Source organism: Tursiops truncatus, chromosome 13, assembly GCF_011762595.2.
Source record: "Tursiops truncatus isolate mTurTru1 chromosome 13, mTurTru1.mat.Y, whole genome shotgun sequence".
Classification (NCBI taxonomy): Eukaryota; Metazoa; Chordata; class Mammalia; order Artiodactyla; family Delphinidae; genus Tursiops; species Tursiops truncatus.
This window is the reverse complement of record NC_047046.1, coordinates 24,671,045-24,689,354: the sequence shown is the minus strand read 5'-3', so window position 1 is coordinate 24,689,354 and position 18,310 is coordinate 24,671,045. Positions and strand designations below refer to the sequence as shown.

The 18,310-nt window shown below is 63.3% G+C and overlaps 2 protein-coding genes across 4 annotated transcripts in view; one reads left to right on the top strand and one right to left on the bottom strand.

Moving 5' to 3' along the window:
- The window catches only part of RSPH14 (radial spoke head 14 homolog), a 61,985-nt gene that overhangs the window by 8,831 nt on the left and 34,844 nt on the right, over positions 1-18,310 (top strand). The window lies entirely within an intron of this gene.
- The window catches only part of GNAZ (G protein subunit alpha z), a 42,212-nt gene continuing 26,093 nt past the window's right edge, over positions 2,192-18,310 (bottom strand). For both annotated transcript variants that reach the window (XM_073790335.1, XM_033837282.2), the window contains one exon: positions 2,192-3,870. In XM_073790335.1, the coding sequence (XP_073646436.1) occupies positions 3,526-3,870 (345 nt within the window). In that variant the 3' untranslated portion in view covers positions 2,192-3,525. The remainder of the gene's footprint in view (positions 3,871-18,310) is intronic.

The following is an 18,310-nucleotide window of genomic DNA, read 5'->3' as shown; positions in this document are numbered from 1 at the left end:
GCGCCCGGCCAGGTCCAGCTGGCTGCGTGGTTTCCCAGAGTGGCCAGCAGGGGGCGCCGCAGGACCGGCCACCGCCCAGCAGGGCTGCTCTGGCTCTCAGGCCTGGACCTGCGTGTCAGGAGAGGAGAAACCGGGATCGTGGGGCAAATGCCAGGCGCCTCGTCTTCCAGGCCCTGAGTGACCGGCCGCCAGGGATGCTGGAGGAACCCGTCTCCTCCCTGGGTGGACACAGCATCCCGTAGGAGAGGGCTCCAGGCTGACACCCAGGATTCCTCTGTAACTGGATTTGGGGGCCCACTGGAAGTGTCCCCAACCCCTCGGGCCCTCTGATGGTGGTCTCAGGCCCTGCCTGGCACACATAGTGCTGGGCGCTGAGAGCCGCCGGCCCACCTTTAGGGCAGCTCCACTGTCCCGCTGTCCCGACCCATTCATGTGCAGCTGGGCTGTGGGCAGAGGCAGGTGCCCTCCCTGCCCAGAGGAGAGAGCCAGGGCTGGGTGGGGAGGCGGCGGGGGCATCCCTGGCATCCCGCCATCACCACTGGGGGCTGGAGAGAGATGGGGGTACTGCGTCCATGGGAGCACAGGGTGAGGGGTGGACATCCTCAGCCTGACAGCCCTTGGCAGACAGTAGAACCCCCTCCCCACCCAGACTTAGCAAAGCACGAGGGCCCCCCAGTGGTGACCCTGCCCCTCTGGCAAGAGGACCCTCTCCCCTCAGGGCCGTCCTCCACCAACTCTGGCCCCCTGTCCCCGTCCCCTCTGCTGGGCCTGGGCTTGCAGCTAACACCGCATCTGTGGACCTCTCTGGATGCAGCTTAGCACGTGCCTCCCCCGTGCCAGGCACTGCTCAGGCAGCAGCAGGGGAAGGAGGCGGGTCAGACGGTGCAAACACCCCTTCCCGCCTCAGCCTGGCCTGGGCGCTCTTTCATGGCCTGGGCTCTTTCATGGCCTGGGGTGCTGGGCCCTGAGGGGATGATGGGTCTTGGGCCGTGAGGATGGGGACGGTCCTGTCAGCAGAGGGATCAGCTGGTGAGAGGAAGAACTGGAGCAGATAAAGACTGTGGGGGATGCGGCGAGGGGACCACTGTCCCAGGGAAGCCTCCTCCCCTCCTTGAACACATCTGGGCAGGAGGCAGAATCCTTCCATTTCCCTCTCACTGTGTATTTTTAGTTAAAGATGCTCACGCTGAGATTACTGCTCTTTTCACAGTTGGCATTAAAGTGCAAAATAAGTCTCAAAGATCTTAAGTCACAGGTTATTTCTTATACAAAAGCCCCTTGGGTTTTCGCTGTTTGGTGATGTGGGAAGGCGTGAAAGGGACCCCCACGTGGGCTCAGGGGTGGGGGGAACAAGAGCCAGGTCCGTGTGTCTGAGTGCTGTGTACCTGCACACGTGTGTGTCTATCTGTATCCCTCCCTTGGGGCTTCATGTCCGGTCCTGGGTTTGAGGAGGCGACATGGGGTAGCTCTGTGCCCCCGTGGGCTCCTGCCCTGGCTGTCCAGGTGCAGAGCTGGGCGAGGACCCAGGTCTTGGACCCAGGTGTTGGGAGGCACCGGCCCGCTCTGCTCCTCTCGGGGAGGATGGCTCCGGTGCTCCCTGACCTTGACCTTGGGCATCTTGCCTCATCTGTAAAATGGGTCACCGCTGACACCCCGCCGCAGGGATGAGTGTGGAATAAGATAGTCTGCAAGGAGCCCGGTGCAGTGTGAACAAACTTCCTTGACTATAGTGTTTTCCATCCCTTGGCCCCCTAACCACACTGGCGAGTCAGCCAACGGTGGGCCGGCGGGGCCCCTCCTCCAAACACCCTGCAGGCTCGCCGTTCATGCCGGGGGCTGTCAGCACCCTCCAGGCCCACTGGGCATCTCCTCCGCTCTGTGGGGATGATTCTGACCCTAGTGGAGGTGTCTTTAGGGTGGGGGGGGAGTCCAGGTGATGGTGCAGCCTGGGCTGATACCATCATTACCCCCAAACCTCAGCCCCTTGGGACACACAGGCCTGGCAGGTCTCCCTCTTTTGCAGCATCTTTCTACTCTTGGGGTTGTTTGTTCTTGACATTCATTTCAAAATGGTTTTTCCTAAACATGTGGAGGGAGCGGGGAGAGAAAAAGGAACCTCAGCACGGACGGTGTCCCCGCCACCCTCCTGCATGCCGTCCACGCACACAGCACTCGGGACGAGGCTCGGCTCATTCAGGATATTTTATTTTCGTAAAGTAGACAATCTCGGACTTTCGTGCGATCGCCAGCTCCTCTTTCCCTCTCGACATCCCTTAAAGTCCTTGGCTGTAACTCCTCACACCAACCTCGGGCTCAGGGTACCAAAGGCCGAGAGGAGGTTTGGCAAGGGCTCTGGCGGCGCCTTCGTGTTTGCACACGGCCCTCAGCCAAGGTAATCCACGTGGCGGTGGCGGTGGCAGTGCCCCGGGCCCTGGGCAGGAAGGGCCTCCCTCAGGCTGCGAGGCGGCCGAGCCTTCACAGGAGTCGAGGCTGCCCTCTGGCCTCCCTTTCCTCCACTTGCAGAAAAGCCACAGGTAATTTACTCTTTAAATACCAAGACATTTAGCTATTGTTCGTTCGCTCCTGGGTGAAGGACCTTCTTTAAATACATCACATTTATTTTCTGAAAGAAAAACGAAGCGGAAACCGCACCAGTAACAACAGGACGCTGCACGGGCTTATGTACAACTCGGCGCCGAGGCTGCTGCCGGGCGCAGAGGGACAGACTTGTCCAGGTAACAATTTTACACTCAGCAAAGCCAGACACAAAAAGGACCACCCGAAAAAAAAAATAGGTTTTGAAAATCTGCATTTAAAAAAGAATACTCAACTGCATTGGAAATTTTCTGTATTTCTGCGAAACACCACGAGATTTGGCCAAAAAAAAAAAAGAAAAGAAAAAGGATGTCAGAGGAGAAAAACCAGGTTTCGGTTTATAAAACGTCCGACTCGTAGAAGAAAAGCTGGCGCCCAGCTCGCCTGGTCTGAGACAAGTTGCGCCACGCGTGTCACCATGTGGAGTTTTGCTGCATATTCTGAAGCGGTTTAAAAAGAGCTGTGAGTGGCCGGAGGGCTGGTCAGTGCTGTCGCAGGCCTGGTGCCCGGTCCCAGCGCGCACGTGGGGCGGCGTGGCCCCTGCTCTGGGTCTCCTCCCAGGTAGCCGGCCGCCCCTCCCTGTGGTCCCTCGGACCCCCATGCAGAGTGGGGCCACGTCGGGAAGGCAGGGTTATGTGGCAGGAGGGGCTCGGGGTGGACTTGGTGACAGCTCCTCAAGTCTTCACAGGACCTCAGCTACGCGGGGAGCCTGCTGTCTGCAGAGCGTGCGCGTGTGTGTGTGCGTGTGTGTGCGCAAGTGTGTCTACTTACCTAGCGATCTATCCGTACATATTCATGTTTGCGGAAACGTGGGGGCCGAGGAGGCGGGGCGGGGGACACGCTCCGGGCCCCCGTTTTCTGCCCCCGTGCTGGTCACCAGCGCGGGTCGGGGTGTGATGCCCCAGTCTCGCCACAGCCGACGCTGGCTCCTCAGCAGAGGCCGATGTACTTGAGGTTGTTCTGGATGATGACGTCGGTCACGGCGTCAAACACGAACTGGATGTTACTGGTGTCGGTGGCACAGGTGAAGTGGGAGTAGATCTCCTTGGTTTCCTTGTTGCGGTTCAGGTCCTCGAACTGCCGCTGGATGTAGACGGCGGCCTCCTCGTAGGTGTTCTGGCCGCTGTACTCGGGGAAGCACACGGTGAGTGGGATGCGCCGGATCTTCTGCGCCAGCAGGTCCTTCTTGTTGAGGAAGAGGATGAGGGAGGTGCTGACGAACCAGTTGTTGTTGCAGATGGAGTCAAAGAGGCGCAGGCTCTCCGCCATCCGGCTCTGGGGGGGGAGGGGGGGCGGTCAGCACGGCCTGGCCCTGCTAGGCCCAAGAGCACCCTCCCCGCCAGGCCCCAGCTGGCCCTGTGCTCTCCGACTCCGCTGGCCCCCTCTGGCCCCCGTGGTCGCTGACAGCACGTGGCTTCGGGGCTGCCGGCTGGGGCCCCGCGCCTGCACGGGCAAGCCCCGCCTCCCATGGGGGCACCGTCGCTGCATCCCCCGCAGGCAGCACGCGGGCAGCCTCCCCGGCAGTCAGCTCCGCCTGCTGGGGTTTGGCTGGCCCCGTGCCTCCATCCTGCCAGGCAGGGCATCAGTCCTCACTGGAGTCCGCGAGGGGGAGGCCTGTGTTCACGAAAGCAAGGGTGCAGGGCAGAGCTGGGCAGGCCTGGCCCCTGCCGGCGGTGTGCTCACTCAAGGCCACGTGGAGGATCCCGTGGCCGCCCCGCCCCCACCAGCACAGAGGACGCGAGGACGGCGGCCAGGAGGCACCGTGACCACAGAGCGTGGCCCTGGCCCTCTCTACCTCCCCTTGAGGACCGTGACCCTGCCGTGGAGCCTCTGGGTTTTCAAGGAACCCAGGGCCCTCGTCTGACTCCCACGCACAACTGACCGTCCTACTTCTAAAGGGACTCCTGCTGCTGGTGAAAGCTGCCCAGTGTTTGAAAGTAAAATGAATGAGATGAGCGTCCCAAGTGTGGGGCCGGTATAGATCGGAGGTATCGGATTTAAGGACTTTTCTGACGATGTGGTAACAACAGGGAAGCTGCAGCTGGTGCTGATGGGTGGACACAGGCACCGGCCTGCTCCACCCTCACACCTTCCTATCCCCATTCTGCAGATAAAGAAACTGAGGCCTGGAGAGGCAGGAAATGTGCTCTAAGTCCCACGGCCAGGAGCTCTAGGCTTGCTGCTCCTCCAAGGTGGACGGGCAGTGCTGCTGGCCCCAGGGTGGCAGTGCCCGGGGGAGGCCCCACGAAGCCCTGCTCTCCCACAGAACCTGCCTTCTCTCAGATACATGGTCTGACAGCATCAGTGCTGAGAAGGAACCACCGCCCCCACCACAACGTAGACATTGCCTCCAGGTCCTGCACTCCACCGGGGAGGGCCCGTTTCCGAAACCCACCCTGTGCCTTCTTTAGAACAAGCTCAGGAATAACAGACGCCCTGAAAGTGAGCAGCCTCAGGTCTTGGGTGTGTGCGGGGTGGGGTAAGCCCTCTGCAGACAGAAACAGGATGCAGGACCCCCAGGTGTGCCTGGAGGAGCGGACGACGTGCCACACGCAGTTAAGTGGTGGTCCAGGAATGTTACATTCTACTGGGTAGTAATTAGCGCTAACGGATTCCCGGAAGCTGCGTGGTAGGGACCAGCAGAGCTGTCGTATCTCATGGGAATGACGTCATAATCAGACGCTGTGCTTCTGACCCCAGATTTCACATCAGATAAATAATAGATGTGGCCATTAGCATGTATTCATTAATCCACTGAGCAGACACTTGCTGAGCAGGCTCTGAGGGCCGCCAGCAGGTCCCAGATCTCGTGCCGGTGACGGGGCCCCAGAGGCGAGAGGCCAGTGGCCAGGCCAGGCCAAGCCCTGGGTGTGGAGTGGCGTTCAAGGATGGGTGGGCCAGGCAGGGGTGCTGGGATGAGCATCTGCACAGGGCCTGGGCCTGCCTCCATGTACCCTGCTAGGTCACTGGGGGTGAGAGCCAGGTGCCTCCCGCATCCAGGCCAGCTGCTCCTGCTGAAACAGTGCACGTGTGCCGAGAGGGGTCGGTCCTCCAGGGCATGTGTGCGTGGGAAGAGCTCAGCTGCCATGTCCTGCGTGGAGCAGGCCCCAGGGCCCCGACAGGCTGCGTCTGCCCTTCCTGCTCAGCGCACCCCAGGCTGACTTCAGACCCCAGGGCCCGGCCCCTCTACCCCACAGATGTCCCTCCGAGCCTCGCCAGGCAACAGAGGGCAGAGGAGGCCGGCAGGACGGGCACTGCTGTGTGGCCTGAGCAGGACAGACAGACGCCCCTCGAGTCTGGCCCTTGCCCACACCTGGGGCTCCTCTTGCTCTCCAGGCAGGTGGGGCTCAGGTTTCCCTGTTCCCTCCCTCTCCCTTGGGACAAACCGTGGGGACCCACACAGGCCATCCTTTAGGCGGGCAGCGCTCAGGGAGCCCGTGGGAGGCACTGACTGGCCGGGCTGGACAAACACAGGAGCCTGGGAGCTCCACCTGCTCTCCCCCAAAGCCGCTGGGTGAGCGCGGTGAAGCGGGCACTGTGTCCCGGGACCCACCACACAGAGGTCCCTCAGCCAGGAGAGGAGCCGTCCCAGAAGGCACTAGGCGGGCAGGGGGAGCTGGAGCCCCTTGGTGCTACCCACTGCTGTGCAGGCTCCTGGAGCCCGAGCAGGAGCCCGAGCATGGGCGCGCGGGCCGAGCAGCACGCTGACACCTGAGTCACAGATCACTGAGAAAGGAACGTGCTGTTTTGAGCTGTAACTCTGGAAACCGTGAGAAGCACGCACAACAGTGTGCGTACGGGAGGAAGGCGCAACGGGCAGGGCCTCCCCCAGGGCCCCCTCCCCGTTTGGCTCGCCCTCCGTGGCCTCCTCCACGACTCCTCTTCCCAGCCCCGCACCCCGGCGCCCCCTCCTGCCGCACACGGCTGGGGTGCTCGGGCACCAGGATGGAACCCCAGTCCCTCGGTCTGCGTTCAGGGCCTCCCTGGTCCTGAGGGTGTGCTCAGCCTGGGGGCCAGCTGTGGCCCCGTTCTCCCCGACGCCTCCCTGGCACCCGGTTCTGACTCTACCCACTTGGTGCTGTGGGTCACAGGGTTGGGCCCCGTCCTCGTGTGGTCCACCGGGCCCTGGGGTGAATGAAGCTGGGGCAGCTTTGGAGTCACCGGACTCTGCCCATCACGCCTTGTCTTGCCATGACTTCCACCAGCCTGACGCAGACATCCTCTCGCTGCAAGCCGGGGAGGCCACCCACCTCACACAGGGGATGGGGCCCTGGACAGGCGACTCCCAGGGCTGGGTGAGGACCCCGTGTCTGCACCAACCCCAGCGCTCCCCCAGCAGGAGGCCCTCCACGCCCTCAGCTCTGCAGCTGCTCCTCCCAGGAGAAAATACCCCACGACTGCTTGCCTGCGATGCCACCCAGGGCTCTGGTGCCCACCCAGCTCTCTCCAGGAGCTGCTCACAGTGAGAAACATCGTGTACGGAGATGACACAGAGCAGACGATTCCCGTCAGAGGCCTGGGCAGCGGTGGCGATCCCATGCTCGGGAAGGGGCAGGAACCAGTGATTTGTAACAGCACACGTCAGACCCTGGGAGGCAGCCGGACAGTCCCCAGGGTGGCGCACAAGTCATTTCTCAGCCATTTGCAGAGAAAGCTCCCGCTTGGACACGTCCGAATACACTCAACCTCACCGAACAGACTGGACTTTCCCCAGGGGCTGCAGCTGGTGACCCCCCTCTGAGGGCCTTCCAGCTTGCTGCTCGGAGACTGGAATCTTTGCTAAGTGCCGAGCTCAGTGGTGGAGGCCTTTACCCTGAGCACAACCGCCACGTGACAGCACCCGTGGTGGCCTGGACCAGACCGGCTCCTGGAACATCCTGAGGAGGCCGGGGCTGGGGCGCGAAGGGGAGCCTCGGCCCTGGTCCCCCATGAAGGCTCCCCTGAGTCACGAAAGGGCAGGTGTCCCTGTTATGGGTACAGATTTGCGGCCTGGGGTTCGCTCTCACCACCAGGGCTCGCTGAACCTTGGACAAGTCCTTTCTCCTCTCCCGGCCTCAGTGTCCTCATCTGTAAAATGGGGACGATCACGGCACCCAGCACCAGGACTGCTGCAGGAGCAACACAGTGTTGGTTTGAGAGGAACCAGGTTTGCTGGGCCTCGGCCTGTGGCTGCCTTCCCAGCAGACAGTCTGCATGCCACTCACTGCCGGCACCCTGGCACTGGGGTGACCTCATCTCCTCTTGTCCAAGACCTGCCCCCCTCCCCACCGGCACAGAGCCTCTGCGGGAGGTGGGATGGAGAGGGAGGGGGCTGGACTCTGCAGACCCGGCTCAGCTGCCATCCTGAGCCCCAGGGCCACCAGCACCTCCCTCCAGGCTGCTGGCTCCCAGCTCTGCCTGGTTCCTCTGCTCTGGGGGCCCCATAACTGCTCAGCCTGGAGACCCAACGGCTGCCCAGAACCTGTGACACCCACTCAGCCCCTCGCTCACTGCTGCAGGGGCACAGGACAGCACCGATTGCCAGGCGAGCACCCATTTCCTTGATTTAATAGGCCAAGAGGGCTGCCTTTGGCTTCCTCGCGGGCTGGCTGGCGGGCACTGGCCCCAAATGTGGACGCCCAAGTCCAGCCCTGCACTCTACAAAAGGGGAGCACGGGTTCCCCAACAGGCAAGGGAGCCACCCAAACGCTGACTGCTCGGCTCGCCCTGGGCACAGCAGAGGCTCCAGTCCCAGACCTCATAAAGTGGGGGTGATGTCAAGGTTTCAGCCCTTCCCAGAACCGGCCCAAACCCCAGGGCCCGGGAGACCCGGAAACCCCAGCCCGCCGGCACGCCAGCAACCTTCACCGCTAGGCCCGCACCCCCCACCCCTCCTCAGCCTCCGTGGGCAGAGGCGCTCCAGGCGCCCTGCTGGGTGTGAGGAGGACGGAGGAGAGGTGAGCTCGTGGAGTGGCCAACGAGGGCCAGAGCCCCTCCTCTGCCAGCCGCCAGCTCCTGTTTGTCTGAGCCTCAGTTTCCTCACCCGTACAGCGCGGTCTGTTAGGGATCCTGCTCCCGAGGCTGGGGGCTAAAACGTGACGCTTCTGGAAAGCTGAGTCTCCACACCGGGCACCCGTGACCAGAGCGGCCGTCACGGCATGACTCAGAGATAAAAGGGGAGGTGGCCTGGAGCAGGGGCCCTGTGAGGCTAGGATGAGGCAACGGGAAGCCAGCCACGGCCAAGGCCTGGGGCCGCAGCGGGCAGCCGGCGGGGGAAGAGGATGCAGCAGGGCTGGGCCGTGGCGCTGGCTCGGCTGCTTGGGGCTCAGAGCCCAGGGAGGCTCTGTCCCGCCCTGGGACTCAGCTTGCTCGTCCCTAACACGAGTTCTCAGTTCCGTTTCGGCCTGGGAAGCCCAGGTCCGCCTGTTGCAGGAGCGTGTGGAGTGTTTGTTCTTGAGAACTGTGAATTTACCTTTAAACGCTGGAAGCAAAGCTGGGAGGCCGGGCTGAGGACATGAATGAGCTCCATTCACCACGACGGTGCCAGCCCTGAGGCTCAGCCTCCAGGCCCCACCCGGGCAACGGTGCCAGGCTCCACGGGCGCCGAGGGCGGGACCGGGCAGCGAGGCCTCCTGGCAGCACCCTGGCTGCATGGGCCAAGGGGGAGGGTCCAGCCGGGGCTGGGTATCGAGCTGGCACCTTCACAAGGTAACAGCCAAGCCTCTGCTCCCTCTGTGGTGGTGTGGCTCGAGGGGTGCGGAGGCGCGGCTGACCCAGCGAGCGGCACGTCCCAGAGGGAAGTCTGGGGTCGTCCTCTGTGCGGTGCTGACTGCCCTCCCCGCCTCCACTGCCCGGGAGGCAGGTGAGGCCCAGAGCCCTGTGCTCTGGGCCTGGTGGGTGGGAGGAGCCCCCGAGACCTCCCTGGCCCACGCTGAGCCCTGCCGGGGGAGCCGGGCTTGGACATCCCCAGCCTTCTCCAGCGGGGAGAGGGCGAGTGGGCCCTCCCGTCACACCCAGGTCCCGAGGTCAGGGCAGGTGCACAGGGGTGGGGGTGGTGGGGCCTGTGTTAGATGCACCTGCAACTGTGGAAAGGTGTGAAGACAGGATTGCACCTCCAGAGTAAAACCCCTCCGAGGACGGCACTGGTTGCTCAGGGAAATAGCTTATTCTTTGTCACCAAAGAAGTGGGGGGCTGGTCGTTGTGGGTGAGAGAGGGGTGTCTTTATCTTCATGCAAAGCTGCAGAGAAGTCTAGTGTGGCCTGGGGGTGCTCAGGGGGCCCTGCTGGGAGATGCCTTGGGCTCTGCGGGGAAGAGGCCGGGCCCAGCCCTCAGGCTGCCCAGTGGCTCGAAGCCCTGAGCTCCCCCACTCGTCCACCGAGGGTCCTTATCCTTCCGGAGCTTATTTCCCTTTTGGGGCTCCAGCTTGTCTCGGGTCGTGGGGGTGGCTCAGGGGAGCAAGGCCCTGGCTTGCGTCTGCCCTTAGGCTGCGGGGTGCAGGCAGGAGGGCTCCCTGGGAACAGGGTGGGGTGGCAAGAAGCAGAGCAACAGCCCCAGACTGAGCTGGAGGCCTCGGGCAGCAAGGCAGCATGGCCGCGCTGTCCTGGCAGAAGCCCAGTGCAGAGCCGGTGCAGGAGATGACTCAGACCTCCTCTCACGCCCGCAGGGATGGGAATGGGACGCTCGGGCCTCCCCAGGCAGCCCTGGCTCCCCACTGTCACCAGAACCTGTGTTTCTCCACACACACACACCCCCACCCCCAGTATCGCGTCCCTCATTGGAAGTGTTTGCAGGAGGGCAGGGCCTGTGTGCTTGACTCACCCAGGCCTGGATGGAGTCACTACAGCCCTGTGCAGACAAGAGAGCAGATGTGGTGGTGGTCCAGCGCCCACAGGGAGATGCAGGCGAGAAGGCCTCAGAGCTGCCCTCTGCGCTGCCCAGCGCAGGAGTGGGGCAGCCCCTCGGGCCCTTCCTAACACTGAGAGTCTGTGACAGCAGCTGCTCCCATCCCTTGGTTGAGCTTATACTCAGACACTCAGCATGCAGTTTCCATGGCAACTGGGGAGGAAGCCTCCACCCTCGGGCCTCGTACAGCAGCACAGCAACACAGACTGAAGGCAGGAGACGCTCCATCTTTGAGCTGGGCCAGGTGTCCCTCTCCACAGGGGCACACAGGCCCAGCCCTGGCTGGCTGGCTAGACCACACTGTCCATCACTGTCTACTTCTTGAGAGTGGGGGAGGGCCTCCGGGTGTTGAGGGTATCTCACTCTCCCTGGCGGGCAGGGCAGTGGGCAGGGAAGAGGGGAGGTCCTTCTGGTACCGGCTCCTGCCTGCAGTGCCCTGGGTGGGTGGCGCTCCCAGTGGGAGGGGCGGGGGTGGGATTGTTACCGAAGGATGGTGCCTCGCCCTCGACAGCTGCCCCTGGAGGCTCTGGGCCTTGCTCCTCCTCTGCGCGGAGGCTGCTGTGATGTGCAGAGGTCCAGCTCTCTGCTCCTCTCAGAGCAGTGGCTGTGAGGGCTTCTCCCCACATCCCCGTTTATGGATGTGGAAATGGGGGCTGTGAGGGCCAGCCTGGCCTGCCCAGGCCCCTCTGCCCCAAAGAGAGCTTCTGATGGCCACAGCCACCCCTTGGTCCTTGCCATCCCCATCCGGCTCCTGGCCTCAGGCAACGGGGAGGTGCCTGGGGACAGAGCTGGATGACCGGGGTCAAGTCCAGACCAACCTGGTTAGCGCTCCTCACTTCTTCCTCCCACAAGCCTAAGTGCTGGCCGCGCCAGAATGGAGAATTGATTAATGAGGCTAATGGATCGATGAGCCCCTGACTGTCCCCGGGGCTCATCTGCACGGGCGGCACAGAGTGGGTGGTGCCGCAGCCTGTGCGGGGGCAACAGGGCGAGCTGGGGGTGCTGCCGCCCACCCCCTGCTCTCTCTGGGGTGGGCAGCGTTCCCCCTCGGCTGCCCAGGGTCAGTGGGGCCCTCGGGACACCCAGGCCAAGATCGACTGGCACGGCCCTGCCGCACAGGCAGCTCACTCCCCGTGCCCCTCCCGCCGCCGCCTTCCCCTCCACCAGGCACAGCCACGGCGCTTCTCGGCACCCCGTCCCCCTTCCAGTCCCTCAGCATGTTCCTACCCCGCCCTCTCGTGTCCCTGGGACCTCAGAGGCCTCCCAGTGCAGGCCCTGATCCCCTACTCTGACCCCTGGCACCAGACGCCCACTCAACCAGCCCCACCCCCCATCTTCTGTCTGACCCCCTTTCTCCCTGGCTCACTTCAGCTTTAGGGCTCCCTGGGTGATGTGAGCGGGTCAGGCTGAAAGGAGTGGGGGCCTGAGCGAGGAGCCCTGAGGCAGCCCCACGCCAAGCCCCCATGGCTGCCTCGGCTGGCCTTGGACTTGACCTCACCCAAGAGTCTCAGGTCCTGCCGACCAGGAGATGGCAGTTATTCTGGGCTGTCGGGAAGTGAGTCATGGTAGAAACGTGGTCGACAGGCAGTGACAGGAAGCTGGAGGCCCAGCATCCCTACCGCCGACACCGGCGTCCAAGATCCAAGCCCGGCCTCGCCCGGCACCTTTCCCTGGACGTCAAGCAGTCACCCTCGGAAACACAGAGAGAAGCAAGGGGCAATCCTGGCTTAAGAGAACTGAGGCCCTAGGAGCGGACACACGTGCACTGACCACCCAGTGCCAAGCCAGCAAGCTGGGGCAGGTGGCATGGAGGGAGGGCACTGTCTGGCTGCCTCTGCCAGGGGAGGCAGTACCCACGAGTGGACACAACACCCCGACAGAGGCCAGGGTCCCGGAGTCGGGCCATGGGCTCTACCTGTAACTGTCCAGTTGACGGCACCTCTAGCCACACCTGGAATCTCCTTCCCACCTCTCCCTCTGCTCCGTGTCTCTGCAACCTGGGGTCACTTCGCTGCCCTGTGCATAGCCCTCCAGCAGCTCCCATCCCAGCGGGGTGACCCGGCACCTTCTGCCTGGCCCCAACTCATCCCCGCGTGGGGCCTTCACCAGGCTGTCCTCCCCTGGGTCCCGGCAGAGGGGTGGGCTCTCAAGGGCATCCCTGAGCCACCCTGAAGTAGCCAGTCGCCAGCTGGAACCCTTCTGTTGATTTGCTGTGGCTTTGAGCACCGCCACCCGGTCTGCGGGGGCTGCTCTCTCCAGCGCCCGGCAGGGTGAGTGGTCTGGTGGCCGCGGGGCCACGGCAGGCAGGGCTGGATGGTGCGGGATGTAGGTGGTCGGTAAGGCGGCCGTGTGCAGGGGTTACAGTGAGAGGACGCCGGCGCCGCGTGTCCTGCCTGTCCAGGTAGTCGGACACGGCCACTGAGGAGGGGCCCGCCTGCGCCCCCAGCCTCCCCTCCTCCCAACCAGGACCCTGACACTTGGCAGCGCCGGGCCTCCCCCGCTCCCCGCAGCAGGCTCCGTGCCGTCCTGGCCCTTCGCCGGCAGTGGCCTGTGTCCCTTCTCGCCTCAGCGCCATCGTGGAGCAAAACGAGGGGAAAAAGGGTTTACAGGCAGGTGCCCTTCTGGCTTTAAAACCATCAGGAACCCCCTGACCTGCCGGGGATGAAGGCTCGGGGTTCATCTTCCTCCTCCAAACTCCGGGGTTTGTGCGGCGACCCCAGGACCGACTCCACTGTGTGTCCCCGTCGGTGCCCCAGCTCCTGCCGCCCTGACCCCTGGCCTCCGCGCCACCTGCAGACGAGCAGCCCGAGGGGCCGCGGAAGTTGCGGCCAGAGTGTGGGGATTAGCGAGCAGCACAGAGGAATTAGTGCTTGGGGCGGTGCACCTCGCGCCCCACAGTCCTGGTGCTCACAGCCCTTGGCCCCCCTCCCCAGGCACGAGAAGGGGGCTCAGCAAAGGACCACCGCCTCTCACCTCCCAGGGGCTGGCTTGCCGCAGCCCAGGTGGTGGCAGGAGGAGGCTCAGCCCTGCAGGCCTTGGGCCAGTGACAGATGGGGCTTCACTGGGGTGCGAGTGTGTTCCGACGGGTCCAGAGGTCAGAGGCACCGTTTGTCTGTCCGCTGCCCCCCATCGAGTGACAGCTGTGACGCTCGTAGTAACAGCGCCAGCCAGGCCTGCCACTTCAAACAGTAGGGCTGTTTAAACAAGATAAAGGCTGCGGAGAAGCTGTGCTCGGGCCCTAATGGCCTGAAACCCATCCTGAACCTGCCAGAAACAGCGGAAGCTCAGCCTCGGGCCACCTCGCCTGACGCCACCTGTCCCCGCCCCAAGCTCAGCACCCACCTTCTCCAGGCAGCCTGTTTGCTGGTCCCCAGTCTCCCAAAGTATACGGCTCAGAGGGGGCTAGGGTGACCCAGAGTAGTAGCAAGTGTGGCAGCCCGCCTGGGGGGCTTAGAGGTTTGTGTGCAGGGTCCGTGACAGCACCTGAGGCCCAGCCTCTTTCCCCTGCCCTCGTCCTCCCACCCGGACACCTGCCCCCGGAGAGGAAGGACCGCGCCCTGGGCCCCACCGTTTCCCCATGGTGCCCGGCACGGGGCTGGGACCGGGGTGCCTCGGGACGAGTGTGCTCCACCGAGCGCCCCCCTTCCACTGACACAGCCGTGCTGTCCTCGGCGTGCTGCGAGTTCTCAGGAGCCAGACAGCCCAGATGGACCACAGGTGGACACATGATGACCCTGGGGCCACACAGGCAGGTCACTGCCCCACCCCAGCACCAAAACACGCTCATGCCCTGGCTGGGGACTTTGCCCGCCTGACCGAGCTGTCCCCTGGGAGTCTGTGTGGCCAGCCAGCCCCTGCACCCCAAACACACATCATTCTTCTGCTCTCTGTTCTCACTGAGCCTCAGAAGCAATGACCGACAGGATCTCAGAGCCAGAAAGGACCATTCCTGATCCCACAGGCGTCCAGTAGAGCCCCGGGCAGGTGGGACGAGGGCAGTGGGCATCTCGTAACTTTGGATGGGGGGGGGACTGAGTTAGAATTGACTCCCAGATTCCCAAAGCCACACTTGGAGCACTTGCTCTGCAAGGGCTGGAGCTCCTGTGTCCTGCTCCCAGCTCCCCATGTCATGCCCAGGCCCAGGGAGGAAGGCTGGCAGCCTAGGATGAGGTCCGGGCTCTGGGTCCCACCTGCTCTCACCTCATCCGCCCACCTCCCCCCACCTCCAACCGCTCCCGCTCCCAGGGAGCATGCCTCTTCTAAAGCCCCAGTCCTTCCAGTCCTTTTCAGCTTCAGCTGAAATGAGAACTGTTTTCTATTTGTTTTTGTGTTAAATCTTGCTGGAGTGATCCAAGCCCCCCTGCTGTCAGTCACTGACGGGAAATTAGCAAACAGCATGATGCAAGAGCGAGCAGGCCTGGCCTGGCTTGCAGACCATCACTGCCACCACGGGAGGCAATGGCAGTGCAAACAGCCCTCCTGGGACCAGACCGACGACCCCCTGGGCCCTAACACCCTTGCCTAACACTGTTCAGCAAGAGGGAGCTTCTGCACCCCTGGGCACAGCCCTAGGCCACCCCTCCTGGAGGAAAGGCTGGAGAGCCATGGGCAGCAGGTGGCCAGTTCCTGCAGGGACACGAGAAGCTGGGGACAGGGCGGGGGGGGGGTGGGTAGACATCTCAGTGGGGAACCTCTGCTTGTGGCCAATCAAGATGGATTTCAGAAATGCTCATCCTTAGGAAGTAATATTTGGGCCACTGCTGCCCGTTATAACCCTGGCTGCTCCATCAGCAGGGGGTTGGGGCTGGGCAAGGGCAGTCTTCCGGGGTCTCAGCTCCATTGAGAAACTGATCAAAGTGACAGAGCCTCTCTCAGGAAGGATGCCTACACGTGCTGGTGCCGCCGTACAATCGGGACGCGGTTTAGGGAATTCCGCAGGACCCTGGGAACACTGCTCCTACCCGTGGGGCAACTGGCGCTTTATCCTGCCCCAGATGTTGTCAGGGTGGCTGACATACCCCACACCCTGCTAGGTACTCGGTGGCTGACAGCGTTCTCCCGGTGCTCGCCCTGGCCAGCACGGTCCAAGCCTCTCAGCCCCCTTTGCAGGTGAAGCAGGGGGATGAAGAAGCTGGGTGGGGCCCTGCTTCTGGTTCCCAAGCCCTTGTCTTCGCGTCACTGCCTCTTGAGTGCGTCCTCGAAACCTCACCCCCCCCCCCCAGCTGTGACCACCCGTATCACTCCCAGGGCTGGGCCAGCCCATCCCCCCAGACTGGCAGTACGGCAGGAGATACCGGGCCACGGGGTCACAGTGCCTGGGGACAGAGCACTGGGCAGGAGCAGGAACAAGGTTCAGGGGAAGGGCGTGCCAGAGGCCGGCTGGTCAGCAGCTCATGGCTGTGGTCTCACTGAATCCAGGCTGGAGTCACACGCAGTGTCTCCATCCATGTCCTCCACAACCATTGGGGACAGTAGGTTTCCCACCCCCATGGGCTCCCTGCTGTCCAGAAGAGACCTCCTGCCCTCCCTGGGCCCCACACCACTGCAGCAGGGGCTGGGATGCCCCGGGAGGAACATGTGCTGTGTCAGGGCTGGTGGTGCCCAATGCCAGGTCCCCTGGTCAGCTGTGCTACAGAAGGCCAGCCTGCTAGGTCTGGGCATCAGAGGAGAGCGTGGTGACAGTTCTGCCCAGCGCCTCCTCTGTCCTGGTTCAGTGTGGTCTCTGGCCTTGGTGATGCCACATCCTGATGCCCCAGGCTGTGCTGGGGGTGGGACTTGGCACCGGGACCTCGCCCAGGTGGCCCAGCTCTCCATGGCCCCCCAAAACCCCTCGGTACTGAGAGGCACTTGCAGCCTGGCCCTGGGAGGCCTGAGCAGGAATGGGGAGTGGGGGGCTGGGTGGTTGTCTCTTGTGAGAAGAACAGGAAATGGCAGGAGGGCACTGTGTTCCCTGCAGGCCTGTGCGATTCCCACAGCCTTCCCAGCCACCAAACCAGGCAGGGTGGCCCAGGCCACAGGGGAGGCCATGGGGCTGACCAGGGTCTAAGCTCCACTGCTGGGCATCCCCCTCCATCGGAGCGCCAGCCCCAGAGTCCCAGGCCCTGCAGGCACCAAGCACAGGCGCCTGGCAGATGTCAGAACTGCATCCTGTCCTTGAGCCATGGATCTGTCGTCTGGCTTTGCAGACAAGGGAGCCACAACTGGACCAGCTTGTCCAGCTGAGGACGCACAGGACTGGGGCTGCATGTGGCTGGCCCCCTCTCGCCTCCTGAGGTCCTGCCTTTGGGCAGATGAGGCTGAAAGAGGAGCCGAGGGGGCGTCCCTGGAGCCGGCAGGCAGTAAACAAAGGGCCGGGGTGGGAAGCCGCCCAAGAACTACAGGTTGCCCCAGTCAGCTGTTCCAGACTGTTCTTTCCCCAGCGGCTGGTAGTTGGCTACAGAGCTGGTTTCCTGGAGCCTGAGACACAGGCCCAGAGGCTATGGCTTCTGGGGAACATGGAGCTGTGCCATGTGGCTTGGAGGCTCTGGGCCTCCTCAGCCAGGACGCCGTCAGCCTTCCCAGGGTCACCGAAGGCCCGAAAAGGTGTGTGGGGCTGTGGCCTGGGGCTGGCCTCAGCAGAAACCTCAGGACATGAGGCCCAGGGCCTCTGGGTGACTGTGGTTTTATTCATGAAATTAGAGCAAATACATGAGCTGAGGAGACACCAACTAGGGGTGATGAAGACAGGGTCAGGGTGAGCTGTGGCCCAGGTTCCCGGGCCAGCCTGAGTTGGGTCTCTGGATCTGAGGACATGTGTCCAGTGGGGAGCCACGTGCAGGGAACAGGGCCACCTTCTGCTCTATCCGGGGGGCCCCCCTCAGATGACCATGCTCCCTTCCCTAGCGGACTGTATTCAGATCTATCAAAACACGAGACTGTCAGAGCCAGAGGGGCCTGCGGGGGGGCGGGGGCAGTCCCCGAGTTCTGTTAGCACAGAAGCCTTTCTCGGTGTTGTTCAGGCCAGTTGTCTGTGCTGGTTACCGAGGGTCCCCCGTGGTCTCAGCCAGCTCCCTGGAGCCTGTTCTTGCTACGTGGAGAAGTTGTTTTTCAGTTCTCAGATTATAGAAATCCCTTAAAACAATAATAACCTGCGTCTTAAAAACCCCTCTGGGTTCTGACGTGTGCGTAAGGAGTGGGGCTAATGCGCTCAGGAAATTAACTAACCCGCGGGCCTGGGCGCTGAGTGGGATGCGGGCTGGGGAGGTCCCTCTGCCCTGAAGCTCCTGGTAAGTGCGGGATACAGATGTTCCGCGGGGTGCAGGGACATTGAGAAGAGCAGATCACCTGGCAGAGAGGATGTGCGCAGACATGGGAGCTGCAGAGGCCCCGATGAGCCCTGGCAGCAACGTCTACCCCAGGCGGTGCTGGGAGTGGGGCTTGGCACCCGGGACCTCGCCCAGCCGGCCCAGCTCTCCATGGCCCCCCCAAACCCCTCGGTCCTGCCTCTGTGGGCCGCCCCCACAGGCCCCACGACTCAGGCTGGACGCGCAAGGTCGAGCCCAGATTACCATCCCCACCTTCATCCCAATCTGTCCAGGCCCTGCTCCCTTCTCCCCTGCAAGGCGGTCTCTAGGGCAGGAGGCCCCCTGGGGTTCTCTGGACCCAGAGAGCTGCTGCACTGGGGTGCCTCGGGGCCAGCCACAGCCAGCATGCGGCCAGCGGATGTGGGTACTGGGGGAGCCACTCTAGCCTCCAGGGGTTGCTCAATGCGGTCCCCAAGTGACCTCAGGGGAGGAAGGGCCACAGTCGCCTCTGTCCCTCACTGCTTCCTGAACAAGCCCCATGGGGCCTGTC